This window comes from Colius striatus, chromosome 23, assembly GCF_028858725.1.
Source record: "Colius striatus isolate bColStr4 chromosome 23, bColStr4.1.hap1, whole genome shotgun sequence".
In the NCBI taxonomy this organism is placed as follows: domain Eukaryota; kingdom Metazoa; phylum Chordata; class Aves; order Coliiformes; family Coliidae; genus Colius; species Colius striatus.
In genome coordinates this window covers 2,079,065-2,106,547 of record NC_084781.1, presented here as the reverse complement: position 1 = coordinate 2,106,547, position 27,483 = coordinate 2,079,065, and the positions used below count along the sequence as shown (strand labels likewise).

Here is a 27,483-nt window from a genome sequence, read left to right as displayed (position 1 = left end):
GGATTGCCTCAAAGCGGCCCCACGGGGAGAGAAGGAGGGAGGATGGGATGGGCAGAGGGAAAGTGAGGTCCCAGTGGCTCTGACCGGGTCGCTGCCGGCGGCTGGGGCTGGATTTACCGGGGAGACGAGGGCGAGGAAGGATTAATTCTTCCTCCTCCTCATCCTTCGCTTTAATCCCTGCGTGCGAAGGGATGGGGAAGCCCAGGCTTCCAGGGGTTGGTCCCGGGAGCTCCGAATCCAAACTGGCCTTTCTGGGGGGTGTTTCAGAGGGAATCCGTTAGGGATGAAGGCGTTTGTGCGAAGGCAGGAGGGATGCGCCCGGGGAAGGGGAAGGGGAGGGGAGGTTAAGGGTCTCCTGGGGGGAGTTGAGGACATTGAGGTGCCACATCCCACCCCCCTAATACTCTCATTAATGAATAATAACCGGATAATTACTGATCGCAGAGTGGCTGCTGCGTGGCTCGTCATCACCTCGGCGAGGGGCTTGCGGGGTGCAAAATGATACAGCCCGGGGCTGAGACCCCCGGGGGAGGAAGGAGGGGGCTTGGAGGCTCCTCCTCCATCTCTCTACCCCCACTCCCACCTGCAGGGAAGCCCCTCCCTCGGTTTCTCCTCCCTCTCCCCCCCCTCCCCTCCTCCTTTTCCCCTCCCTTCGGCACCTGCTGCTGCGGCGGCTCCGGCTCCGGCCATGGGCGCGCTGCGGCCGGCGGCGCTGGCACTGGCGGCTCTGCTGGGTGAGAGCGGGGGCGCCGGGGAGGGGACACGGCACCGGGGAGGGGACACGGCACCGGGGGGCACAGGGAGAAGCACGGGGTAACCCACCGGAGGCGCCGGAGCTGTTGGGTTGGAGTCGGGGCGGGGGGAGAAACACGGGAGCGCCGTCGGGCAGGGTGAAAGGGACCGGGGAGGGTGTTGGTAAAGCACCGGGGGCATCGGGGAGGGCACCGGGAGAAGCGTAGGAGAAGCGGGGCACGGTGGGCAAAGCGGGAGGGGGGCAGCGGGTAGGAGCTGGGGCAGCGGAGGAGACAGCGGGCAAGGCGCGGGGGGACCGGGGACCACCCGGGGGCATCGATAAGAGCCCGGGGGGAGCGAAATGCGGAGGGTAGGACATGGGCAAGCAGCGGAGGGGAACGGGGCAAGTCGCAGGAGAAGCTGGGTGGCGAGGGGAAGGGAGAGGGATTCACCGGGCGAGGTGAAGATCAACCCGAACGGGATCCAGTGGGATGCAGGAGAGTCGGGGACCCTCGCACAGGACCTCAGGGAGGTTTAGAGAGACCTGGGAGGAGTGGGAAGGGGTCACAGCACCTATGAGCCTCTTTTCCTCCAGTCCCCCCACCCCAGCAGGTTTGGGGGGGGACTCAATCCACTCTCTGCATTCCCTGGGACAAACGATACTTTCCAGCACCCCCAAACCAAAAGCCACTCCGGGGGACCCCGATGTGTTGGAGACAATCATTCCTCCCCCCTGCATCACATCGTGGAGGGGGAAATCTTGCTCTGAAGGGAAACAGCTCCTGGGAGAGAGGCCTTTAGGGAAAGGAAATGGCCCCAAAAACAATGGCACTGGAGTTTCCTCCCTGGCGGGACAGAGGCTGGGTGGGGGTCCCTGCTCCTGCAGCCACTGGGTTCCTCTCCTTGAAGGTTCTTTCTCTTTTTGCCATGAGAAGTTAATTTAAAGGGTGTTGGGATGAGGCACGAGGGTTGTTCGACCCCAAATCCTCATCGGGATGCTCCTTCACAACATCCCCACGGTGTTAATTCACCCAGGAGTGACAGATCCCCCCCTAAAACTCACCTCAGAATGTCTGGGGGAGACTGCAGGGACTGAGAGCACAAAAAAGCCGTTAAAAAAAGACACTTTGGAGCTCCAAAATAGGGAGATTTCCTTTTAATTTTGCTTCCCAACATCCTGAGGGATCCACAGGGATCGTGGTGGGGAAAAGCAAAATGGTGACGTTCAGCAGCCCTGTCCCTATTCCCAATGCTGTCCCTATTCCCAGCCCTGTCCCCATTCCCAATCCTGTCCCCATCCACAATCCTATCCCATCCCTAATTCCATCCCCAATCCCACCCCATCCTTAATCCCATCCCATATCCCATCTCCCGGGCCGCTTGCAGCGTGTTCCTTTCTCCACCAAACTCATGGACTCCTCATTATTTACTTATTGGTCTTTAATGCCTCTTCTTTTTTTTTTCCCTCTTCCCAAATTTGGCCTCTCCAGAGGACACAACATTTTATGACCCCCCCCAACCCCTCCCTTCTCCCTCTCCTTCATCCTCCCCCCCCACCCCAGGGTCGTGAGAAAAGCCGCTGTGGATTTTCCCAAGGGCTGCTGCAGCTCCTATCTGTCCAGTTATAAATAGTCAGGGTTAAGGGAAGGCAAAAATGAAAATCCCCCCCCAAAAACCAAGAAAAAGGTGCCCCCTCGACCTTTTTCTGAGGGTTTTTCTTTAGGGGCTCGATTCTGTGGATTTAAACCCCCAAATTTGGTCTCTTGGGGTTTAATTGGGGTCGAGTTTCACATGAATCCGGCTGCTTAATCCCATCGAGTTGGGTCATCAGAGCCCAACCCCTCCAGCCTTTAATTCCCCACTGGGTTCATGGCCATAAGGGAAGGGATGGCTTTTGGGAGAGTGCACTTTGAGCTGGGAAGGAAGGTTTTTTTGGGGTGAAACACTGCCAGTTTGGATCAGAGTGTTTAATATAGGAATGGGGATGAATATGAAGGTGTGGGAGGGGAATGAAGTGTCCCAATGAGGGGGGAAAAAATAATGAAAGGGGTTTGAAAAGTGAATTTAAAGGTATTTATTCCTAGTGGGCAAAGAAACAAAGGTTTTTCTAAAGGTAAATTGAAATCTATTTGCTCCATGGGGGAAAAATCATGTTAAAAGGTAAATTCAAAGGTGGTTTTTTTAGCCATAGGGATAAAAAAGGTGGTTTTAGAAGAGGGGGGGTTTCTCACATGGAAAAAGAAAGCAGGGTTTTGAAATGGAAAGTTGTTTCTAAAGAGAAATAGAAAGTTGTTTCTTCAAGATAAACTCCAAGAGGGGAAAAAACAAGATTTAGGGCTATTTTGAAAGGTAAATGTCAAGGTGTTTATTCCACAACGGGGGGAAATGAAGGTTTTTTAAGGTAAATTTAAAGGGATTTTTTTAAGGTCAAATTAAAGGGTTTTTTTCCCCCCAGGGGAAAAAAATTGAAGGTATTCTGAGAGGTAAATGTAGAGAGTTTTTGTTTTCACAGGGAAAAAATCAATAAGGATATTTTGGAAGGTAAATATAAAGTCCTTTATTCATTATTAGTATAAAAGTATCATTTCTCATTAGTATTAGTATAAAAGATCACTTTAAAGGTAATTTTTTCCCTGCAGACACAAATATAAGTGGGTTTTTTTTTCCCAAGGTACATTTAAAAGATGCTTTAAAAGGTAAATCTAAAGGTAGGGGGGGTTTGTTCCATATGGAATGCCAGCAGATGGGCTGGAGCAAAGGGAAAGCCCCCAGGCAGGTGTTTAGCTCAGGGCTGCTGGATAAAAATCAAAGGTTTGCAGCCCAAAGAGCAGCTGGGAAGTCCCTGAGGTCCCCCCTGTGTGTGTGTGTGTGTCCCCTCCTCCCTCCCCCATAGTTGTATGATCACTGGGAGAGGCTTAATTTTTTCGATCTGGTTAAAGCATTAGAGGCTTTGCAGTGGTGAGGTGGCTAAAGCTGGAGCTGATGCCAAAAGGCTCGGGTGCTGTGCCTGAGCACCAGCTCTCCTGCCTCTCTGGAGGGTTAAATTTGGCTGAGGGGAGGAATTTGGGGTGAATTCTGCCATATAAAAAGGGATTTTTTGGAGGGGGGAGGGAGAAGCCTCCAGCTGTGTGCATCCATCCAGCTCTCCTTGATGTGCTGGGGAAGGGGGGAGATGATGGATCTGGGGTCTCCCGTTGCTATGGGGATGAGGGAGCAAAGCTGCACCCCTTGAGCACTGTTGGCTTTTTCATCATTAGGTTTCAGAGTTAACAAGAGCACAGGGAGCTCAGCCTGCAATGGGTTTGCCATAGTTGAGCCTCATGGGGTTGCTTTCACCATGGGAAACTCCCAGCTGGTAGCTGGAAGTCCCCAGGGACCCTCAGCATTCAGCCCAAATCCCCACTTCCCTTTTATGCCTTAAAAACGATGCTGAAAAGCCTGGATTTTCCTATCTCATGGAGCTACCCAGAGGTTTAGGCACCATGAGGTTGTTTAGTGGTGCCATTTGCACCCTTTAATGAAATTACCTTAAACTCCACACAATTATAACCAAAACACCCACCTGGGTTTCCCTGATGGGGGTGCTTGGAAGTTGAGGAGCTGGGGCATCATCTGGTGATGTCATTTGCATCATTAATGAACTGGTTTAGGAGTAGTAACACCATGAACACGATTGCAAAGGTGCTTGTTCCAGAGGGAAGCAAGTTGGAAAGGTAAATGTAAAGGTGGGAGGGGGGTTGTCATAGGGACTAAAGGCATCTTGAAGCAAATTTAGAGGTGATTTTAGAGTCGATTTTAGAGGTGAATTAAGAGTCGATTTTTGGGGTGAATTAAGAGTTGACTTTAGAGGTGAATTAAGAGTTCAATTAAAGAGGTGACTTTAAGAGGTGACTTTAGAGGTGCATTAAGAGTTGCATTTAGAGGTGAATTAAGAGTTGGATTAAATGGTGAAGTTAGAGATGAATTAAGAGTTGAATTAAAGAGGTGACTTTAGAGGTGAATTAAGAGTTGGATTAAATGGTAAATTAAGATTTGGATTAAATGGTGAATTAAGAGTTGAATTAAAGAGGTGCCTTAAGAGTTGAATTAAAGAGGTGACTTTAGAGGTGACATTAGGGGTGCATTTAGAGGTGCCTTAAGAGGTGCCTTAAGAGTTGAATTAAAGAGGTGACTTTAGAGGTGACATTAGGGGTGCATTTAGAGGTGCCTTAAGAGGTGAATTAAGAGTTGAATTAAAGAGGTGACTTTAGGGGTGACTTTAGGGGTGACTTTAGGGGTGACTTTAGGGGTGACTTTAGGGGTGCCTTAAGAGTTGCCTTAAGAGTTGCCTTAAGAGTTGCCTTAAGAGTTGCCTTAAGAGTTGCCTTAAGAGTTGCCTTAAGAGTTGCCTTAAATGGTGAATTAAGAAGTGAATTAAAGAGGTGAATTAAAGAGGTGAATTAAAGAGGTGAATTTAGAGGTGAATTTAGAGGTGAATTTAGAGGTGAATTAAGTTAATTTAGAGATGAATTTAGAGGCAAATTAAGAGGTGAATTAAGTGAATTTAGAGGTGAATTTAAAGGGGGTTTTAGAAGTACATTTAAAAGCAAAGTGGGGTGGGTTTTTTCACATTAAAAATAGAGGAAGCTTTTTTTAAAGGCAAATGTAAAGTTATTTTTCCAGGTAAACTTAAAAAATGTTTGTTTCAGAGGGGGGAAAAAAGGATTTAGGGGTGTTTTGAAAGGTAAAACTCAAAGTATTTATTCCCCAAGGAAAAGCAATAAATAAGGGGTTTAAAAGGTAAATTTAAGGGGATTTTTAGGGTCGATTAAAAGGGTTTTTTTCCCTGAGGGGAAATAAAAGGTGTTTTGAGAGATGAATTTAGAGGGTGGGGGTTTTTTCCCATAGGGAAAATATAGATGGGTTTTTTCCACCCTAAATTCCTCCTCTCAGACAAATTTGAGCCTCCAAAGGGCACGAGGCTGAGCTCTGATATGATGCTGCTGATGGTGACGATTGCTGTTGGTACGATTACAGCATCATCACTCTAATCCTGTTCTCACCAGCACAGCTCCACTACCAACATCATTATTACCCAAAAAAGGCATCTATTTCTCATTATCACAGGGCATATTCTCCCCTCCCTGAAATGATTACAGAACCCACAATGGAATTACTCCACAGATCCTCTTTCCTCACCCATCATCCCGATTGAAACACAATTAGCTTGAGGATGTCACCTCATCATCCCCTCCCCCCTCCCCAGACACAATTCCTCTTCTTCCTACAACTTCAGACTTTCTTCCATGCCAACACCTCAACATCCTTCAGCAGAGCAAGACCATCCATCATTTCCCCCTCCCACCAGCCCCTTCCCCCCCTCCCCTGGCTGGGATTGAGGGATTTATGTTCTCAGTGGCTATTTTTAAGCACCAACGATGAGTTTCTGTCAGGATTTTTGTGTTTGTTTCTTTCACCAGAGAAGGGAAATTTGGGGGTTTTATTAATTATTTAAGGGGTTTTGGTTTTTTTTCCTTCATTCCTGGGAAGACTTTATCAGGCAGAGCAGAGTTTCCTGCCTGGAGCTACAAGGCTCCGTCCGGAAACCGTGGGGGGAACGAACGGATGCTGGGAGGAGGCTAAAAATACCCCCCCTTAGTGCCTTGTTTTCCTCTTCCCACCCTGGCAAAACAAAACCCCAATTAAACCCCCTCTGAGGGTATTCAGAGACTCCCCAAACTAAGGAGTTTTTGCCCCCAATCCTAAGATGACAGTGGAAGGGTTGGGGTAGTGCAGCAGCCTCCCTTCCCCACGTGCCATCCCCACGGGGCCAAGCGGGGACACGGATCGATGGGCTGCAGGGATGGAGCTGCAGGGATGGTGTCTCCCTCTCTCAGGGAATGATCCTTCTCCCCTCCTCTCCCTCCCCTGCAAACCCCAGCACGGACCCTGAGCCGATTAATTTCCCAGCTGAGCCTTAAGGGCAAAGCCGGGGAATAATCTTCCTCCTCCCTCCTCCTCCCCTGCCCCGGGAGCTGCTCTGGGATCCTGTTGCTTCCTCTGGTGGGGTTTGGGATGTAGGGGGTGATGGGATGGGATGGGATGGGGGGATGTTCAGGAGAGGTCAGACATGGGTAATCCCAGCCTTTGGGCAGAAAAAAAGGGGAACACTGGGGTGCAGGGGGGGATGGAATGGGATGGGATGGGGGGATGTTCAGGAGAGGTCAGACATGGGTAATCCCAGCCCTTGGGCAGCAAAAAAGGGGGACACTGAGGTGCAGGGGGTGAGGGGATGGGATGGGATGGGATGGGGGGTGTTCAGGAGAGAACACACATGGATAATCCCAGCCCTTAGCAGTGAAAAAGGAAGACACTGGGGTGCAGGGGGTGAGGGATGGGATGGGGTGGGATGGGATGTTCAGGAGAGGTTAGTTATGGGTAATCCCAGCCCTTGGGCAGCAAAAAAGGGGGACACTGGGGTGCAGAGGGCGAGGGATTGGGATGGGATGGGGATGGGGGGATGTTCAGGAGAGAACACTCATGGATAATCCCAGCCCTTGGCAGTGAAAAAGGGGGACACTGGGGTGCAGGGACTGAGGGATTGGGATGGGATGGGATATTTGGGATGGGATGGGGGGAGTTGAGGAGAAGTCACCCATGGATAATCCCAGCCCTTGGCAGCAAAAAGGGGGACACTGGGGTGCAGGGGGGGATGGGATGGGATGGGATGGGATGGGATGGGATGGGATGGGATGGGATGGGGGGATGTTCAGGAGAGGTCAGACATGGGTAATCCCAGCCCTTGGGAAGCAAAAAAGGAGGACAGTGGGTTGCAGAGGGTGAGAGATTGGGATGGGATGGGATGGGATGGGATGGGATGGGATGGGATGGGATGGGATGGGATGTTCAGGAGAGGTCAGTTATGGGTAATCCCAGCCCTTGGGCAGCAAAAAAGGGAGACACTGGGGTGCAGAGGGTGAGGGATTGGGATGGGCTGGATGGGAGGATTGAGGGAGAAGCCACTTGTGGGTAATCCCAGAGCTTGGCAGCAAAGGGGGGACACTGGGCTGATGGGAAGTGCTTGTGGGGTGTATATGGGTGCCCCTTCCCCCCCTCAAATCAATCCTGTGGGGTGGAGGAGTTGCTGCAGCACCATGGTGGTGGGGGTCAGAGGGATTCAGTAAGAGAAATGGGGAGGGTAACACAGGGTGGCTGTTCCCTGAGCTGGAGGGGGTTGGATTTCAACTGGAGGTTTATCCCAGCCCTGTTCCAGGGGAAATGGGGGTAGGAGGGGACGACATTGTCCTCCCCAGGAGCCGGAAAGCCCTTCCCGTGCCGGGGAAGGAGGACAAACGTCCTTCCCACTGCTGGAGCTTGGGATTGTTGGGTTTTCCCTCGGGAAGGGGGGAACTTTGCCAACTATTTGCTGGGGAGTTGTCTGGAGAGGTTGGTTGAGTCACATCCTGTTGCTTTCCCTGCATGGGCAGGAGTCTCCTCTGCTGTGCTGAAGGTGCAGGTGGGGATGGGCTCGGTGTTCTCTGTGGAAGGGCAGCGAGCTGTGCTGCCAGCCTGGTACAGCACCCGCTCCCAGAAGAAGCCCTACGTCACATGGCTGCTGAAGAAGGAGGATGCTGACCCCTTCCAGGTGAGAGGTGGCCAGGGGATGAGGTGGCAGAGGAGGGAAAGAAGGCAACGAGGCAGGAGGTTGCCACGGGGGTGATGCTCAGAGTGGTTGTGATGAAACGATGCGTGTTGGTGCCACGATGCCCATCAGGTGGGGAAGTTGTGGTGTCCACCATGGGGAGGTGAGCAAGGTGGAGTGGTGACCATGATGGGGAGGTGCTCATGGTGGTTAGATGTCCTTGATGGGGAGGTGACCATGATGGGGAGGTGCTCATGGTGGTTAGATGTCCTTGATGGGGAGGAGACCATGATGGGGAGGTGCTCATGGTGCCCACCATGGGGTAGTGACCATAATGGAGAGGTGACCATGATAGGGAGATGCTCATGGTAGTTAGATGTCCTTGATAGGGAGGTGACCATGATGGGGAGGTGCTCATGGTGGTTAGATGTCCTTGATAGGGAGGTGACCATGATGGGGAGGTGCTCATGGTGGTTAGATGTCCTTGATAGGGAGGAGACCATGATGGGGAGGTGCTCATGGTGGTTAGATGTCCTTGATGGGGAGGAGACCATGATGGGGAGGTGCTCATGGTGGTTAGATGTCCTTGATGGGGAGGAGACCATGATGGGGAGGTGCTCATGGTGGTTAGATGTCCTTGATGGGGAGGTGACCATGATGGGGAGGTGCTCATGGTGGTTAGATGTCCTTGATGGGGAGGTGACCATGATGGGGAGGTGCTCATGGTGCCCACCATGGGGTAGTGACCATAATGGAGAGGTGACCATGATAGGGAGATGCTCATGGTGCCCACCATGGGGTAGTGACCATGACAGGGGAGTGCTCATGGTGCCCACCATGAGGAGATGCCCACTGTAGGGTAGTGACCATGATGGAGACGTGATGCTCATAGTGCCCACCACAGGGTAGTGACCATGATGGGGAGGTGCTCATGGTGCCCACCATGGGGAAGTGCCCACCATAGGGTAGTGACTGTGATGAGAAGGGGCTCATGGTGCTGACCATGGGGAAGTGTCCACCATGGGTGGTTACCATGATGGAGAGGTGCTTATGGTGCCCACCATGGATGGTGACCATGATGGAGAGGTGCTTATGGTGCCCACCATGAGGAAGTGCCCAACGTAGGTGGTAACCATGATGAGGAGGTGACCATGATGTGGAGATGCTCATGGAGCCCACCATGGGGTAGTGACCATGATGGGGAGGTGACCATGACAGGGAGATGCTGATGGTGTCCACCATTGGGTGGTGACCATGACAGAGAAGAGCTTATGGTGCCTACCATGGGTGGTGACCATGATGGAGAGGTGCTCACGGTGCTCACCATGGAATAGTGTCCATTATAGGGAGGTGCTCATGGTGCCCACCATGGGGTAGTGACCATGATGAGTAGGTGACCATGACAGGGAGGTGCTCATGGTGTCCACCATTGGGTGGTTACCATGACAGAGAGGTGCTCATGGTGCCCACCATGGGTGGTGACCATGATGGGAAGGGGCTCATGGTGCTGACCATGGAGAAGTGTCCACCATGGGTGGTTACCATGATGGGGAGGTGACCATGACAGGGAGGTGCTTATGGTGCCCACCATAGGGTAGTGACCATGATAGGGGAAGTGCTCGTGGTGCCCACCATGGGTGCTGACCATGATGGAGAGGAGCTTATGGTGCCCACCATGAGGAAGTGCCCAACATAGGTAGTGCCCACCATGGGATAGTGACCATGATGGGGAGGTGCTCATGGTGCCCACCATGGGGAAGTGCCTACCATAGGGTAGTGACTGTGATGAGATGAGGCTCATGGTGCTGACCATGGGGAAGTGTCCACCATGGGTGGTTACCATGATGGAGAGGTGACCATGTCAGGGAAGTGCTCATGGTGCCCACCACAGTGAGGTGCCTACCATGGGAAGGTACCCACACTAGGAAGGTGCCCATAACTCCCATGCTGTGAATCCTCAGGGCAGGCCAGGACAGAGAAGCCTCATGCAGCAACCTCTACTCCACCCCACTGAGGATTTGGGGAGGGATCTTCTCCTTTCCACACCACCCAGAGATGACCTCAGCTGGTGTTTCACCCCTTGCAGATCCTGACCTACCTGGATGGGATGGTGAAGGTGGAAGAGACAGAGCTGAAACCCCGTGTGGGCTTCCTGCACCCCATCCTCACCCACAACATCTCGGTGTTCATCAACTCCACCCGGGAGCAGGACTCGGGGCAGTACATGTGCACGGTCAACGTGGCAGACGATGTCTTCAGCATGGGCAAGAACGTGGGCATCATCAACCTCACCGTGCTGGGTAAGGCTCCAGAGGCCATCCCCAGTAGGCCTCCTCATGGTGTCCTTCTCTGTTAACCTCAGTTGGTGCCCACAGTGCCACCTGCAACCCCCTCCTGCCACCTTCATGGGCATCCCACCGCCGGAGCCAACGTGACGCTGAGTTGTGCTTCTGAGAAGGGGAAACCCTCTCCCACCTACCAGTGGCAACGGATGGCCCCCACCCAACAGGTCTTCTTCCCTCCTGCCCAGGGTAAGGTGGCACCAGGGTAAAGCACCAGGCTGGAGAACCCCGAGAAGCTTGAGACACGCTTTCAGCTTCATCCCCTTTACCCTGATAACGGCTGTTTAAGGCAAGGGGTGGGGAAATATCCCCCTTTAACTCTACCTGATGATGGTGGTGGGGTTGTTGGTTGTGGGGCAGCACCCAAGTTTCTCTCCCACAGACTTGCTCAAGGGCACCCTCAAACTGACCAACCTCAGCCTGGACATGGCAGGTCTCTACGTGTGTGTGGCTGAAAACCGAGCGGGTGCAGCCGAGTGCAGCATCGTCCTGGAGGTGCACTCAAGTGAGTACGTGTCCATGGGGCTGGGGTGGCACTGGGGAGATGGGGGAGGGGAAGGGACATGGACACACACACACAGAGGCTTTGTGGGCTCCTCATGGGGTCTTCTCCAAGCCTTCTCTGGCTGTCTCCAGGCAGCACCAAAGCGGTGATCGCCGGCGCCGTGCTGGGCTCCCTGGGAGCCCTCATCACCATCCTCTTCTTCACCCAACGGGTCATTGGCTACAGGAGGAAGAAACGTGATGGCCAAGAGGAAGTAGCCAACGAGATCAAGTGAGTCATAACCCTTCCCTTTGCTCTGGAGGAGCTTCAAATCCTCATCAGTAGGTTTCAGAGTTAACAAGGGGAGGTTTCCTCTCTCTGACTGGTGGCTGATTGGTTTCAGGGTTAACAGAGGGAGGAGGAGGTTGTCTGCTTTTGGTCAGGCATCACTAGGTTTCTGGGTTAACAGGAGGAGGAGGAGGTTTCCACTTCTGGCCAGTCATCACTGGGTTTCAGGGTTAACAGAGGGAGAAGGAGATGTCCATCTCTGGCCAGTCATCACTGGGTTTCAGGGTTAACAGAGGGAGAAGATGTCCATCTCTGGCCAGTCATCACTGGGTTTCAGGGTTAACAGGAGGAGAGAGAAGGTTTCCCTCTCTGCCAGATCACTGATGGGTTTCAGGGTTAACAGAGAGAGGAGGAGGTGGCCACTTCTGGCCAGTCATCAGTAGGTTTCAGGGTTAACAGGAGGAGGAGGAGAGGTGTCCACTTCTGGTCAGTCATCAGTAGGTTTCAGGGTTAACAGGAGGAGGAGGAGGTGGTTTCCCTCCCTGCCCAGTCATTGCTTGGGTTTCACTGTCAAGGAGTGAAACCTTAAGGTTTCCTTGATAGGTTTCAGGGTGAACAAGTGAAGGAGGTTCCCACCTCTGGCCAGTCATCAGTAGGTTTCAGGGTTAACAGGAGGAGGAGGAGGAGGTTTCCACCTCTGGCCAGTCATCACTGGGTTTCAGGGTTAACAGGAGGAGAGAGAAGGTTTCCCTCTCTGCCAGATCACTGATGGGTTTCAGGGTTAACAGAGGAGGAGGTGACCACCTCTGGCCAGTCATCAGTAGGTTTCAGGGTTAACAGGAGGAGGAGGAGGAGGAGGTGGTTTCCCTCCCTGCCCAGTCATTGCTTGGGTTTCACTGTCAAGGAGTGAAACCTTAAGATTTCCTTGATAGGTTTCAGGGTGAACAAGTGAAAGAGGTTCCCACCTCTGGCCAGTCATCAGTAGGTTTCAGGGTTAACAGGAGGAGGAGGAGGAGAGGTGTCCACTTCTGGTCAGTCATCAGTAGGTTTCAGGGTTAACAGGAGGAGGAGGAGGAGGTTTCCACCTCTGGCCAGTCATCACTGGGTTTCAGGGTTAACAGGAGGAGAGAGAAGGTTTCCCTCTCTGCCAGATCACTGATGGGTTTCAGGGTTAACAGAGAGAGGAGGAGGTGGCCACCTCTGGCCAGTCATCAGTAGGTTTCAGGGTTAACAGAGGGAGGAGGAGGAGGAGGAGGAGGAGGAGGTTTCCAGCTCTGACCAGTCATCAGTAGGTTTCAGGGTTAACAAGGGGAGGAGGAGGAGGAGGAGGAGGTTTCCAGCTCTGACCAGTCATCAGCAGCTTTCAGAGCTCACTGAGGGAGGAGTTTCCATCACTCTCTCTCTTGGGGTGCAGGAGCCTCGTTGCTTTTTGGGGGGGGTGGAGGATGCCAGAGAGGGGGAATAGCAGCCCCCTCCCTTCCAACACTCTCCCCTCTCCACAGGGAAGACGCCATCGCCCCCAAAACACCGTCGTGGGGGCGGAACACAGCCTTGGACACCATCTCCAAAACCAGCACCTTGTCCTCCATCACCTCCCCCCGGGACAGACCCCCCAGGCTCAGCCCCCTGCCCGACACTTACCGGGGACCCCCCTCCTCACACCCTGCTGCTCGAACCACCCGCCCCTGCCCCCCTTCCTCTGCCCAGAACGGCACCAGCCTCCCCCCAGACCCTCTGCCCACCCCTGGCTCCTTGCCCCCGGCCGCTCTGGCACGGGCAGGTGCCATCCCAGTCATGGTGCCAGCGCAGAGCCGAGCAGGTTCCTTGGTGTGAGACCCCCCCCTTCCCTCTTCCCACCCAAAACCCTCCCACCCCTCATTTTTGGGGGTGTTTTTAATCCCTTTGTTAAGGGGGGGGGTGTTTTCTAGTTACCAAACACCACTGGACTCATCATGGGGGTGTTTAATTGGGGGGGGGGGGGCTCCCCGGGTTTGGGGGGGCCGAGTCTCCTGAAAAATACAACACCCCTCCTGGGGTGGGGGGGGCTCATTTTTGTTTATATATATATATATCTGTTGAAACAGGGGGTTTTTCATAAAAGAGCATTGAAAGCAGGGAAGGGGAAGGAAGGGGGGAGGAGATGGGGGGGGGGCACCTTTTTTTTAGGGGCTTTTCTGATTAAAAGGCGGCCGCACTTGTCCGGCACCACGGTTTTGGGGTGAGTTTGTGGGGGATTTAGGGGGGTTGTGGGTTCCCTGTGGCCCTCTGGGTGATGTCAGAGCGGCTGGGGGGTGTCACAGGGGTTGGGGTTTAGGGGGGTGAATGGGGAAGGGGGGGCAAGGGGTTGCATGCAATGGGGTGAAGCGGGGGCTCCGGGGCCTCGGCGGGGCTGAGCAGCGGTGGGGAGGGTCCGGGGAGCGCCTGGCGGGTCCTGTAAGGGAGGAGAGAGGGGGGTCAGCCTGGGCCTGTGTCCTGCACCCTGTCAGCACCCTGTTCCTGCATCCTGCACCCTGCTTCTGCACACTGCCTGAGCCTGCACCCTGCTTCTGCACCCTGCTTCTGCACCCTCCTTCTGCACCCTCCTTCTGCACCCTGCCTGCACCTGCACCCTGCTTCTGCACCCTGCTTCTGCACCCTGCTTCTGCACCCTGCACCCTCCTTCTGCACCCTCCTTCTGCACCCTGCACCTGCACCCTGCCTGCACCCTGCTTCTGCACCCTGCTTCTGGACCCTGCACCCTGCTTCTGCACCTGCACCCTCCTTCTGCACCCTGCTTCTGCACCTGCACCCTCCTTCTGCACCCTGCCTGCTTCTGCACCCTGCCTGCTTCTGCACCCTGCCTGCTTCTGCACCCTGCTTCTGCATCCTGCCTGCACCCTGCTTCTGCATCCTGCCTGCACTCTGCTTCTGCACCCTGAATCCTGCTTCTGCACCCTCCTTCTGCACCCTGTCTGCACCCTGCTTCTGCACCCTACTTGCACTCTGCTTCTGCACCCTGCCTGCACCTGCACCCTGAATCCTGCTTCTGCACCCTGCCTATACCTGCACCCTGCTTCTGCACCTGCATTCTTCTGCATCCTGCTTTTGCACCCTGCATGCACCTGCATCCTGCTTCTGCACTCTGCATCCTGCCTGCACCTGCACCCTGCTTCTGCTCGCTGCCTGTTCCTGCATCCTGCTCCTGCATCCTGCCTGCACTCTGCCCTTGAGCACCCAGCACCCTGCACCCACACTCTGCATCTTGTTCCTGCACCAAGCATCCTGCACCTTGCTCCTGCTCACTGCATGCTACACCCTGCCAGCACCCTGCTCCTGCACCCTGCTTGCACCCTGCCTACACCCTGCTCCTGCAACTTACACCCTGCCTACACTCTGGCTGCACCCTGCTCCTGCATCCTTCACCCCACCTGCGCTCTGCCACTGCCTCCTGCACACTGTCCATGCCCTGTCTCCTTTCTGCCTGACCCCATCTCAGCATCCAGGGTGGGAGGACAGACACCCATCCTTCCCCACCCTCCTAGGGCAGAGGACTCTGAGTGGGGCTGGACCCAACTCACTCACTGCAAACCCTCCAAGCAGGCAGCCCTAATGGGCCCAGGCTCTGACAGCCTCACAGTCCCTGTGCCTGGCAGCTGCAGCCCCACAGCAGCTCCTTGGCATTTTCACTGCAACCCAACAGTTTCCTCATTGAATCCCCCACAGCAACCCCACTACATCCCCACTGTATCCCCATTGTACCTCACAGCATCCTCAGTTCATCCCCACTTCTTCCCTCATTGAATCCCCACATCACAGAACTTCTTTCCCCTCTGCATCCTCACTGTATCTCACAGCATCCTCAGTTCTTTCTCCACTGCATCCTCACTGTATCTCCATCATATCTCACAGCATCCTCACTTCTTTCCCCACTGTATCTCACAGCATCCCCAGTTCCTTCCCCACTGCATCTTCACTCTATTCCCATCATATCTCACAGCATCCTCACTTCATCCTCTCTCTTTCCTCCTTGAATCCCTACTGCATCCCCACAGGAACTCACAGTATCTTCTTTCCCCACTGCATCCTCACTCTATCCTCCCTGTATCTCACAGCATCCCCAGCTCTTTCCCCCCTGCATCCTCACTGTATCTCACAGCATCCCCAGTTCTTTCCCCACTCTATCCCCATCATATCTCACAGCATCCTCACTTCATCCCTGCTCTTTCCTCTTTGAACCCCCTCTGCATCTCCACAGTATCTCACAGCATCTTCATTTCTTTCCCCACTGCATCCTCAGTTCTTTTCCCCCCTGTATTTCACAGCATCCTCAGTTCTTTTCCCCCCTGTATCTCACAGCATCCTCAGTTCTTTCCCCCCTATATCTCACAGCATCCTCAGTTCTTTTCCCCCGTATCTCACAGCATCCTCAGTTCTTTCCCCTCTGCATCCCCACAGTATCTCACAGCATCCTCACTTCTTTCCCCCCTGCATCCCCACAGTATCTCACAGCATCCTCACTTCTTTCCCCCCTGCATCCCCACTCTATCCCCATCATACCTCACAGCATCCTCCCTGTATCCCCTCTCTTTCCTCCCTGTATCCCCTCTGCATCCCCACAGTATCTCCCAGCATCCCCAGTTCATCCCCGCTCCATCCCAGTCGCATCCCCCCAGCCCCACACACACACACACACACACACACGTGGCCACGCCGGCAGCAGGATCTGCTCTCTGCTGACCCCTGCTCTCCCTCCTTCCTTCCCACTCACCCTCCCTCCCTCCCTCCCCCGGGATGGGGGTGTGGGGGGGTCCCGCTGCCACTCGCAGCCCCGGCACCGTGGGCGCGCTATTTCCCCCCTCCTTACCCACCCCCCTCTTTAAATTTACCTTTTCCTGCCAGGAGACTGTGACACAGGCTTTTAAAAATAGCATTATGTGCTGAGGCGTTTCGGGGTGGTGTTGCTAAGGGAGAAATTCAATTCAAATCTAGGGCTTCGCTTTCCCATCTTTAACTACTACGGCGCGCACCCAAAATTAGGGCAGGCGAGGGCTGAGTGCCTGAGGAGTGCCTTCGCCTCTTGGGATGAAAGAAAAAGCCCCAAACACCTTTTTTTTCCAGCCTCAATGGGTGCTGGGAAGGAAACCCGACCTTATTTGGGCCGTACCTAATCGCCGTTGCGGAGGTCACCGCCGCGAGTGCTGTTGGCGCACTCCGCGTCCTTCGTTTTCCGATCGATCTCCCCTCCTTTGATCTTCTTACGGGTCATGTGGCCACGGAAACTAGCCTGGATTTTGGCAGCCGCCGCGTTAGCGTCGGGATCGTCCAAAGGGATGTCCAGGATGTCTTCATCCAGCTTTGTGCAGGCTCCCTCCTGCTGGTGGCAAAGGGAAAGGGTTGAGGATGCTGCTACCCAACACACCGAGAAAACGGCAGCTAAAGGGTTAAACGGGCTCCTAAATCAAGCCCTGTGGCAACAGAACGAGGGAGGAGTGGCTAAAAAGATAGGAATCTTGGCTCAATGTGAGGAGTCTGGGCTAAAAATTAAGGGGGTTGGCTAATTAGGAGGGTTCTTGGCTAATTAGGAGGGTTCTTGGCTAATTAGGAGGGTTCTTGGCAGAATGGATGGGTTCTTAGCAAAATAGATGGGTTCTTGGTTAAGAGTAGGGCTAAAAATCTGGGTTCTTGGCTAAAAATTGAAGTACTTGGCTAAAAAATAAGGGGTTTGGTTAAATATTGGGGTCTTGGTTAAATATTGGGGGTCTTGGTTAAATATTGGGGGTCTTGGTGAAATGTCAGGATTCTTGGTGAAAAATGAGGGCTCTTGGCTGAAAAAGAAGGTTCTTGGTTAAAAATTCAGGGGTCTTGGCTAAAAAGTAGAGTCCTTGGCTAAAAAATAGAGTTCTTGGCTGAATGTGTGTGGTGGTGGTTAAAAAAAAAGGGGCTCTTGGCTGAAAAAGAGGTTAAAAATCAGGGTGGTTGGTGAAATAGCAGGGTTCTTGAAGTATGTAGGTTGTTGGTGAAAAACTGGGGCTCTTGGCTAAACAAAATAGGGGTTTGGGGTAAATGTATGTGGTCTTGCTTAAAAATTAGGGCTCTTGGCTGTTCTTGGCTCAAAATCTTGGTGAAATGAATGGAGTTTGGGTTAAAAACTGGGGCCCTTGGCTGAAAAAAACAGGGCTCTTGGCTAAATATATGGGTTCTTGGTTAAAAATTAGAGTTAAAAATGAGGGTTGGTTTGGGATGGGGGGAGGATTTTTGGAATGGGGATGGGGGGGACATGCCGTGCCTCAGTTTCCCTTTTCCCTTGTAGCCTCCTGTATCCCATCTCAGGGTTGAAAAGGGTGGGAAATTAGGGGTTGTGGGGGGAAGGGGAAGGATTATGCCCCCCAGGATACATCACTGCAGCCCACTCCCCTCCTGCTACATCCCAACAGAGGATGGACCCAAAAGGGAAAGCGAATGAGGCAGCGTTGGGCTGGTGCTGGCAGCACTGCGGGTGCATCTGTTGCTTTAAAGGGGTTTTTTGGGGGGGAGGGAGGGGGTATTTGGAGGATGCAGGTTTGAGGGAGGGGTTGAGAGAGGGGATGCTCTTCCCCTCAGAGCGTGACACCACTCTGGAAAGTTGCTCAGGTTGTTTTAGTGGTGTGATAGGTGAGGGGAGCAAAAGAGAGACAATGGCTTAAATGACAGGTCCGAGGTGGAAATGATATGTCCAGGGAGGAAATGTTAGAGCCAGGGCTGGAAATCCTATAGCCAAGGGAGAAATCCTATAGCCAGGGCTGGAAATCCTATAGCCAAGGGAGAAATCCTATATGCCAAGAGGAGAATGACCTATATCCAGAGGAGAAATCCTATGATCCAGTGGGAGGAAATCCTATATCTAGGAGAGAAAACCTATATGCAAGGGGAAAATCTTGTATACAGGCAGGGAAAACCTATAGCCAAGGGAGAAATGCTATATTCAGGAGAAAGATCCTATATCCAGCGAGAGAAATCCCGTATCTGGGGTGAAATCTTATATCCAGGGGGAGAAATCTGATCTCCAGGGTGGGTTTTGCCTCTCTGGAGGTGCCCAGGAAGGGAGATGGAGGTTTCTCTCTGTACTGCTGGTGGAGCAGGAGAGGGGAGAAGGGGGAAAGGAGGAGGAAAGGGTGGAAAAGGGAAAGGGGGGAAAGGGAAAAGGGGGAAAACAAAAGGGGGAAAGGGGAAGGGGGTGAGAAAGGCGGGAAAAGGACGAGGTTTATGCTGAATCAACTCCCTTGGTTGGCTGCAGCTCCCAGCCCCGGGTGAGGATGGAAGGGTGCAGCCCCCCCTACTCATCCCCATTTATCCCTTTAGCCATAAGCAGCCCCCGAGCCCAGCTGGAGAGGAATTGGGGCTGGCGGGGAGGCCTGACTAAAAGCAACCCCCTCCCTCACCCCGTTGCTCCTGGGTATGGGGACGGGGGAACTTTTACGGAGCGGGATGTTGGAGGCGGCGGCTGCGGCTTCCGACGGCTGCGAAACGGAGCAGGGAGGGGTTGTGGGAGCCAAAAGACACGGATCTAGGGGGGATGTGGAGCTGTGGGACACACACACAGCTGATTGAACCTTTGGGTGCAGCACCCATCGCAAGCATCATCCCCTCCTCCACCCCCGTACCCCAAGGTTGAAGGTTGGGGGGGGAATAGAGAGGAAGAATAACAAGGATAACTAGAAAAGCCGTGGGGCAAATCGGGGTGTGGGGATGTGGGATGGGGAGCACCTACGTTACAGCAGTCCATGGCGGAGGCGATGGGTGGGCAGCTGGGGCTCGGCAGGGTCTCTGTTCCCCGGCAGCTCTCTCCCGGCGCGGGTGGCAAGTTGAGCCGGAGCCTCTTGCCGACGTAAATGCGCTTTCCTCCGGGCGAGCCTATCAACCCAACACACCCCCCCCACTCCCTCCCTCCCTCCACCAGGCTTTTAGTGATTGGGGGGGGGGGATGGGGGGCTGAGGGGGGTGTTTCTTTTCTTTTTTTCTCCTTTTCCCTCCTCCCAATTTCATTCCGCTGCCTCCAACTCCCTCCTTAACCCGCTTAAAGGAGCCGGCGGCTTCTCCTCGGAGTATCCCGGCAGCCAAACCCTTTTTTTCCGTGGGTTTTCATAGAGCCCGGACGCAATTTGCAACGGTTTTGGGGTTGGTTTTTATTGTTTCTTGAAAAACAGGGGTGCTGGGGTTGGTTTTTGGGGAGGGGAGGGGGTCGGGAGGGAGATGCTTGAGCGCAGAGCTGCTGTGAAGATGGGGGGGAGAAGTTTGTACCTTGGGTTGGTTTGTTTGCACGGAGCCGGGGGAGGGAAGGACAAGCCAAAACCTTCACGACCTACTTAGGGCTCGGTGCTGGAGGAGGGTGAGGATGAGGAGGGTGAGGAAAGGTGTGTAACGGCGGGACAACGCGTCCCACCGAGCCCCCGGGGCCATGCGCCCTTCCCCGTGCTCCACGCAGGGGAAAGGGCTCGGCTTGTGGCATTTTGGGGGGGGTCACTTCTTTGCTTGGAGCCTGTGACACCCCTTCCCAACCCCTAAATTTGGGGTGTTTTCCAGCCAGCCCTGTAAACCAGCCATTTTCCCAGCAATCGGGGTTATCTGCAGGCTCCCACTTTTGCCTTCAGAGCACACGCTGAGGTGTTGGGGCAAAACGAATGGGGGTCCCAGGAAAGAAAGAGGGGACCTGTCCCCCTCCCCAGGGCGACGCGGGGGGCTGCAGCCCACAGCCCCCCGCCTCGCCAGCCTCGCTCGCCTCTAATCCGGGTTTGGGGGTTGCTAAGCAACCGCATCAGTCGCCCGTGGGCTCCGAGCACCGATGCCGGCTCCGTCCGGCCCCCGAGACGCCGTGTGCCCCCCCCCCCCCTCCTCAAACCCACCCCCATCCCCGCCCACCCGCGCTCGGACACGGGGGTGTGCCCTACATGAGGTCTGGTGGCACCTGACCTTCCTCTTTGCCATCACCAGCATCATCCTCACCGTCAGCATCCCCGTCCCGTTGGCATCACCACCCCCATTGCCGGCCCTGGCACTGTCTCCATCCCCATCTCTTTGTCCCCATCTCTGTCCCCGAGGCTAGTCCAGATGGGGTGTGGGCAGTGACCTCCCCTTGCACCCCTTGACACCCCCATCTCCTCCACACCACCCTCCTTCACTGCTTGAGGGGGGTCAGCCACCCCATCAGCAGCACCCAGGCAGCCCGACCATCCCTCCATTCCCTCTTCTCCCCATCAGAGCTGTTTGCCACCCCTCAGCCAGTCCCCTGGGATTTAAAACAGGACAAACAACCCCTTTTTTGGGTTTTTTTTAGGCCTTCTTTTAGGTTTACTTGCTCCAGTGAGAGGAGATGAGGTGGTTTTGAGGAGGGGTGTCCAAGCAGAAAAAGATGACTCGAGATGGCAAAATCAACACCAGGCTCAACCCCCTACCACAAAACCCTCTGAAACCCAAGGAAAAATAAAAGGGGAGGGGGAGAGGGCTTGGGCAGCAGTTTGACCAAGAGTGGATGACACCCCTCTTTTTGTTATCCCCCCTCTAAAATCCCCTCTGGCCCTGGCAGAGCCGCCGAGCACCGACGTCTCCCGCAGGCTGCGGCTGCGGAGGAGGGACACCAAATGCCAGAACATTTCTAATCATTAACAGCGGCTTTTGGGCCTATTCCAGGATGGGGTTTGGTTCCTTTTTGGTTTCTGAATCTTCTTTAGAACACCCTCCTCCAATCTCTTTCAATGCTGAAAACCCAAGCCTGGGGTCTTTGGGGTGATGCTGTTTGGTTTGGAGCTTCGGTGTCGGCGAGAGGGAGATAAAACAAGGATCTGGGCAACAACTCAGCTTCGTGGCTTGAGATGGTGGCATTGAGGTGTTAAATAAACCAAATCCCTCCCCTCCTCCAATAAAACCAACCCCTAAATCAAGGGGAATTTGCTGTTGGAAAGGTGCCTTGGGCAGGCAGCCTGAAGGCAGAGCTGGCAGCCGGCGAGGCGGTGCCGGGAGGGGGGTCACGGTGGAGCCGGTTGGCATCAGCCCTCAAACAGCTCTTGAAAGGGATGGGGGTTTTTTTTCCCCTCTCTCTATCTCTCCTTCCTGTTTTTTTTCCTGGGGAGCCACTGCAGTGTGAGTGTCACATATGGTTATCTTCCCCCTGGGAAATAAACAGGAATGATAAGAGGGGAGGGTCTCAAAAGTAGGGTGAAGGAGTTTAGTCCCCCCCGACCCCTTAAATAAAAAGAGCATCTGGTTTTGACACAGATTCCATCACCTCTTTGGCTTTTGGAAGCTATTCTGATGGGAAAACCCATATTTCCCATGGGAAATGGGATTAGGGGGCTCCCCTCTGTGCTCCCCAAAGTGCTGGGAGGGTATTTCAGCTCTTGAGGGTGAGGGTAAGAAGAGGAGCAATGTCACCTCGCTCCTCCATGCAGGGAGGCTATTAAAGTTTTTGACAGCCTCCAGGGAGGCAGAGGCCTAAATATAGAGCCTGAAAATATCATTTGGAGCTCAGCCCTGCTCCTAAACCCGGGGTTTTGCTTTTTTTAGGGTAAAAAAAACCCACCTCATCTCAGGTGAGAATCACTTAATAAGGGTGGGGACCTCGTTAATAGAAATTCTCATTAAAGAAGGGCCTCAGGGGTGGGATGGGAGATGATCACCCTCCCTGGAGGGAAAGGCAGGAGGCTGGGAGGGGAAATTGAAGGGGGGATGGTGGGTTTTTCTGGAGCTGTAACACTTCGTTTTATGTGTGGCTGTTGGCAAATTTGGGGTCAGGCCCCTGAGGAGCTGTTCCCTTTTTAAAGAGGGCCTCCTTCTTCTTTCACCTGTGGATTTGCTCCTCTCCTGCTGCAGCCTGCTGAGGGTTTTTGGGGTGGAATCACAAGGTGTGGGTGCTGTCAGCTGCCTCTGCTGCTGTTTTGGGCTTCCAGCAGCTGTATTTGGATGTCTTACCATGGGCATGGCCTCAATGCTGCCAGCCTCCTCCTCATCCTCCTCATCTTCCTCATCCTCCTCATCTTCCTCCTCTAGTTTCTGGAGGAGAAGGAAGAAAACCTCAAATTGAGGTGATGCAGGGAACAAAGAGCTGGGGGTGAGGGTGGCATCCTGGGCACCCCAAACTCTCCAGGGAGTGGGCAGGGAGAGTGACCTACCTGGATGGAAGGCTGGGAGAGAAGCTCGTCCTCCAGCCAGGCTTCCCACTGTGCTGGGTCAGCTGGGCTGCCTGGGGAAGGAGAAGGCCTGATGCCACACAGGATGAGCATGTGGGGCAGGGCAGATGGCAGGAGGAATGGGCACGCTGGGGAGGGGCAAAGTGCCCTAGGATGGGCACATGAGGGTAGCCCACGATGCCATAGGCGATGGGGTAACCCTGATACTCTGGGTGGTGGATGCATGGCACAGGCCTGATGCCATGGGTGATGGGCATACAGGGAAGCCTTAATACTCTGGGTGATAGATGCATGGGGCAGGCAGGACACAGTGGGTGATGGGCACAGGAGGCAGGACAAATGGGCACATGGAGAAGCCCTGATACCCTGAGCGATGGGCACATGGGGCAGGCATGATGCTCTGGGTGATGGGCACACGGGGCAGGCATCATGCCACACAGGATGGGCAGGGGATGGAAGTGTGGGATGGATGCTGCCAGGCTGAGCCACTCACCCTGTCTCTGCTCCAGCAGCTTTTGGAAGTGCTGAGCAGCGAAGGTCACCACGTCAGCGGGCTGCACCCGCAGCACCTCCAGCGCCAGCCCCTCCAGCAGGTTCCTGAAGCCGGCGGGCAGGCGCAGGGTGTTGCTGGAGAAAGGGACGGCCATGGCCACTTCTCTCGGGCTCCCTGCAGCGGTGGAACCCAGATCAGCCTCCTCCCGGCCGGGACGCTCCAAGCCGGGACTCGAACCCGCGGTGCAAGGGACGGCTGAGGGGCGGTGGGTAGCGCTGCCGACTGCGCGTGCGCGGCGGCCGCCCGGAGCTGGGCGGCGGAGACCCGGGCCGCCGCCGCCCCTCACTCCCGGTGGCCCCCGGTCCCCTTCCTCGGCTTCCCCCACACCCCTTCCCCTCGGCCCCGCGCCCCTAGACCCATCCCCGGCCGGTTCCCTCGACCCTTCCCGTCGGACCCGGCCAGGCCGCGCCGGCGCCTCCGGCGGCGCTGGGGACGCTGTCGCGTAGCAACGGGCCCGGCCACGCCCACAAAGGGCGGAGCCTCCGCGCCCGGGATGGCGGCGGGAAACGGGCTGCGGCGGCACCGGCACCGGCGTGTTCAGCGCTCTCTCAGCGCCCCCTCAGCGCTCCCTCAGCGCCGCCTCTGAGCTTCTCGCTCCCTCAGCGCCCCCTCAGCGCCGCCTCAGCCCCTTCTCGCTCCCTCAGCGCCGCCTCTGCCCCATCTCGCTCCCTCAGCGCCGCCTCAGCCCCTTCTCACTCCCTCAGCACCGCCTCTGCCCCTTCTCGCTCCCTCAGCGCCCCCTCAGCGCCGCCTCAGCCCCCTCTCGCTCCCTCAGCGCCGCCTCTGCCCCTTCTCGCTCCCTCAGAGCCACTTCAGCCCCATCTCACTCCCTCAGCCCCACTTCAGCCCCATCTCACTCCCTCTGCCCCATCTCACTCCCTCTGCCCCATCTCACTCCCTCAGACCCACTTCAGCCCCTTCTCGCTCCCTCAGCGCCGCCTCTGCCCCTTCTCACTCCCTCAGCCCCATCTCACTCCCTCAGCACCGCCTCTGCCCCTTCTCGCTCCCTCAGACCCACTTCAGCCCCTTCTCGCTCCCTCAGCGCCGCCTCTGCCCCTTCTCACTCCCTCAGCCCCATCTCACTCCCTCAGCACCGCCTCTGCCCCTTCTCGCTCCCTCAGACCCACTTCAGCCCCTTCTCGCTCCCTCAGCACCGCCTCAGCCCCATCTCACTCCCTCAGCACCGCCTCTGCCCCTTCTCACTCCCTCAGAGCCACTTCAGCCCCATCTCACTCTCTCAGAGCCACTTCAGCCCCATCTCACTCCCTCAGAGCCACTTCAGCCCCATCTCACTCCCTCTGCCCCATCTCACTCCCTCAGCCCCACTTCAGCCCCATCTCACTCCCTCAGCCCCGCCTCTGCCCCTTCTCACTCCCTCAGAGCCGCCTCAGCCCCTCCTCACTCCCTCAGCCCCATCTCACTCCCTCAGCCCCACTTCAACACCTTGCTCACTCCTTCAGCCCCTCTTCAAGCCCTCCCTCAGTCTCTCAGAGCCACTTCAACACCTTCCTCACCCTCAGCCCCCCTTGGCCACCCTCCTCACCCCCAGCCCCGTCTCCACGCCGTGGGACGATGGATGCTTTACGTAAGGCGGGAGCCACATGCAGCTCCTCGGCCTTGTCTCGTGGGCTCCCCTCCCCTCCCTTCCCTCCTCCCACATTCTTTTTATAGCTTCCAGTCTCTTCCTCGGCGTCTCGGGTTGTGGGTTTTTTTCCTTCCTTCTTTTTTTTCCTCCCCCCCCTTCTCCTCCGACTCATTTCTTTATGTAACATCCTTCCAGGAGCCTCCTTGCGTGAGGCAGCGGGGCCCAGCCATGAAGCTCACCAAACCTTTTTGGCAAAGGGAGGAAGGGGAAAAAAACCCAACCCCCAATCCCTCAACATATTTATTAGCAAGGCTGAGATGGTAAAGGTGTTGTTGGAAGGATTGTAACCAAAAAGCTGTACCTAACCTCTGTGTAACATCCCTCGTGGGGGTTGAAGGGTTTGAAATCCCACTGCTTCCTCAGCTCCTTGGGGATTTTAACTCCCTTAAGGCTGCCCAGGGCTGAGGGAAGTTCTAAATTAAGCAGGGTCCTAATTGATTAATTAAAGAGGGAGGTAGAGGCCATGCAAGGTGGCTTTTTCCTTGCTCTTTTGTTGCTCAATAGATGGGGATGGTGGTCCCAACATCATCAACTCATCCCGGACGAGGAGGTTGGAGTGAGGTGGGGGTTGGTGTCTTTGCTCCAGTAATGAATGACAGGACAAGAGGAAATGGGCTCAAGTTGCCCCAGGGGAGGTTGAGGCTGGAGCTGAGGCAGAACTGTTTCCCTGAGAGGGGTGTCAGCCCTGTGCCAGGCTGCCCAGGGAGCTGGGGGAGTGCCCAGCCCTGGAGGGATCCCAAAGCCCTGGAGCTGAGGGCCATGGGGTAGCGGTGGCCTTGGCAGGGTGAGGGCTGGGACTTGATCTCTTTTCCAGCTGAACTGATTCTAAGAAGACAACATGAGTTGAAGGTCAGACCTGGATTCTCACAGGGCAACTGAGGCCAGTGGTTTTCAGTGGCTGAACCCAACTGGGACCTGCTGGTGGGGTGGTGGCTGCAGATAGCAGCGTCATCACCCCGGGGGTTTGTCCCACTGCCATCCTTTTCTCCAGGGGATCTGGGGAGGGGGCTTCAGGGGGATCCCCCTCCCACCAGACAGCAGCCTTTGCTGACTTTGGCTTCCCCAAGGCACCACGTGGGAGCTGAGCTGCTGCCGGAGTGGGTGGCACGGTGTAGGCTGGAGCCGAGTGCTGAGGCTGCGGAGGGGAGAGGGGGAGGATTGAGCTTCTCTCTCTGTCAAAACCATCTCTGGGGAAATCTCCAGAGCTGCTTTTCTGTTGTTGTTGTTGCTGGATATCCCCCCCCCATCCCCTACACACACACACACACACATACACACACACACCTGATTTGGAGGATCTCTAAGCCCTGGAGGATGTCTGAGAGGCTGGGAGAGAGGAGCTCAGCCAGGGGCCTGGGGAGTCAGGGAGGCTCCTCAGCCCCTTTTTGGGAGGGTGAAATTGCTCTTCCACCAGCTGGAGAGGCTGGAGGCGTCCTGTGAGAAAGTGGAGATCTGCCTCTTCCCAGGAGATCTGCAGGATCCAGCCCCAGCTGGGCCAGCAAATCCACACTCAGCTCCAGCAGAATATCTTTACACCTCGAGCCGGCGCCTCTAAAATTAGCGGGAGCCATCTCGGTGTCACACACACCAAGCTGCTCCTGTAATCCTGGTTCCTCCCAGCAGCTTCTGCTCTGACACACATTTCCCTCTTTGAGATTTTCTTTTTAACCCCTAAGCTCCTGCAGGAGGAAAGATCCTCTCTGATGGCAGAGGGTTTCCACAATCCACTTCCCCCCTCCTCCTCTCCAAGTGGCTCTGCAGTGGGGAGAGCTTTTCCTTCATTGCTTTGTCCCACCTCGTTGGAAAGGTCTTGGGGAGGGGTCTTTGTAGTGGCCATAATAACATTGTCTCTTCTTCCAGCACCTTCTGGGAGGTGAAGAACTGTCCTGGACCCTATGGATCAGGGTGGTCCTTTTCACACTGATGGCTGGTCACAGCTGGGAACATGATGCTGCAGGACATCTGATTTAGGGAACATGTGGCTTCACAGTGGAGCAGAGCAAGATGGCAATGCCAGTCCTGCAGGTGAGTAACTCCCCCAGCATGGCCTCATCCTGCTGCCTTAGGATCCATCAGGAATCAGGGAGGGAAGGGTCACAGGCTCTCAACTCTTCCCCAGATGGCCAAGGTGGAGCCTCTAGGACAGTCCCTTTAGTGGGTGGGTGAGTGCTGACTGGGTACCAGCAGCAGCCCATTTTGGGAGGGATGGCTCCCCAGATGCCTCCTCCACTCCCTCCTCTGCCTGGCAGTTGTCCACCCATCGCTGCCAGTGCCCAGACAACAGCTCTATCCCTCGTGCCCAGTGCCAAGATGCCTGGCATCTTCCTGGATCTGGGCAATGAATGTTCTCCCTAAGGCAAGTGAGACCCAGGGGATGAAGCTGTCAGATGTCAACCCCACTCCCTGGGACAAGCAGCATGTGGTCTGCTGGGTGCCTGTGGGGAGAAGGACCTGGTTTTCCAGGGGCTGTAACCCACCCACACCATCCTGGAAGTGACCAGTGACTGAAAGAGACAGAGGGAGGGAGTTGCTGCTTCTCCCTAGCTCTGAGCTCTCTTGAGGGAGGACAATTAGGTTTCTTTAGGACAATTAAGACAAGCAGCAAGACAGATGGGAGTTGAATCCCTCTCTGCTGCTCCTGGTCCCCAAGGAATCCCCCAGCCTCTCCCCATGGCAAGGT

The 27,483-nt window shown here is 55.2% G+C and overlaps 3 protein-coding genes across 4 annotated transcripts; 1 reads left to right on the top strand and 2 right to left on the bottom strand.

Annotated features, from left to right (window-relative positions):
• Nucleotides 1-636: 636 nt before the first annotated feature.
• Nucleotides 637-13,438, top strand: LOC104556173 (endothelial cell-selective adhesion molecule). Its single transcript, XM_062013996.1, has 7 exons — nucleotides 637-734; nucleotides 8,199-8,356; nucleotides 10,440-10,653; nucleotides 10,729-10,884; nucleotides 11,078-11,200; nucleotides 11,332-11,470; nucleotides 12,970-13,438. The coding sequence occupies exons 1-7, from the start codon at nucleotides 689-691 to the stop codon at nucleotides 13,298-13,300; spliced, it is 1,167 nt and encodes a 388-aa protein (XP_061869980.1). The 5' UTR covers nucleotides 637-688; the 3' UTR covers nucleotides 13,301-13,438.
• On the bottom strand, nucleotides 13,417-19,332 carry NRGN (neurogranin). Of its 2 annotated transcripts, none has more exons than XM_062013999.1 (3): nucleotides 19,194-19,332; nucleotides 16,611-16,820; nucleotides 13,417-13,898 (listed from the first exon to the last, which is right to left on the bottom strand). In XM_062013999.1, exons 1-2 carry the CDS (start codon nucleotides 19,206-19,208, stop codon nucleotides 16,611-16,613), a joined length of 225 nt encoding a protein of 74 aa, XP_061869983.1. In that variant the 5' UTR covers nucleotides 19,209-19,332; the 3' UTR covers nucleotides 13,417-13,898. The 2 variants fall into 2 exon arrangements, with proteins under 2 accessions (XP_061869983.1, XP_061869984.1); XM_062014000.1 differs by having other exon boundaries at nucleotides 16,611-16,817.
• A 1,335-nt stretch (nucleotides 19,333-20,667) lies between these two features.
• SPA17 (sperm autoantigenic protein 17) lies at nucleotides 20,668-23,341 on the bottom strand. The gene is made up of 4 exons (XM_062013998.1): nucleotides 23,099-23,341; nucleotides 22,588-22,658; nucleotides 22,388-22,468; nucleotides 20,668-21,587 (listed from the first exon to the last, which is right to left on the bottom strand). Exons 1-4 carry the CDS (start codon nucleotides 23,250-23,252, stop codon nucleotides 21,567-21,569), a joined length of 327 nt encoding a protein of 108 aa, XP_061869982.1. The 5' UTR covers nucleotides 23,253-23,341; the 3' UTR covers nucleotides 20,668-21,566.
• Nucleotides 23,342-27,483: the final 4,142 nt, after the last annotated feature.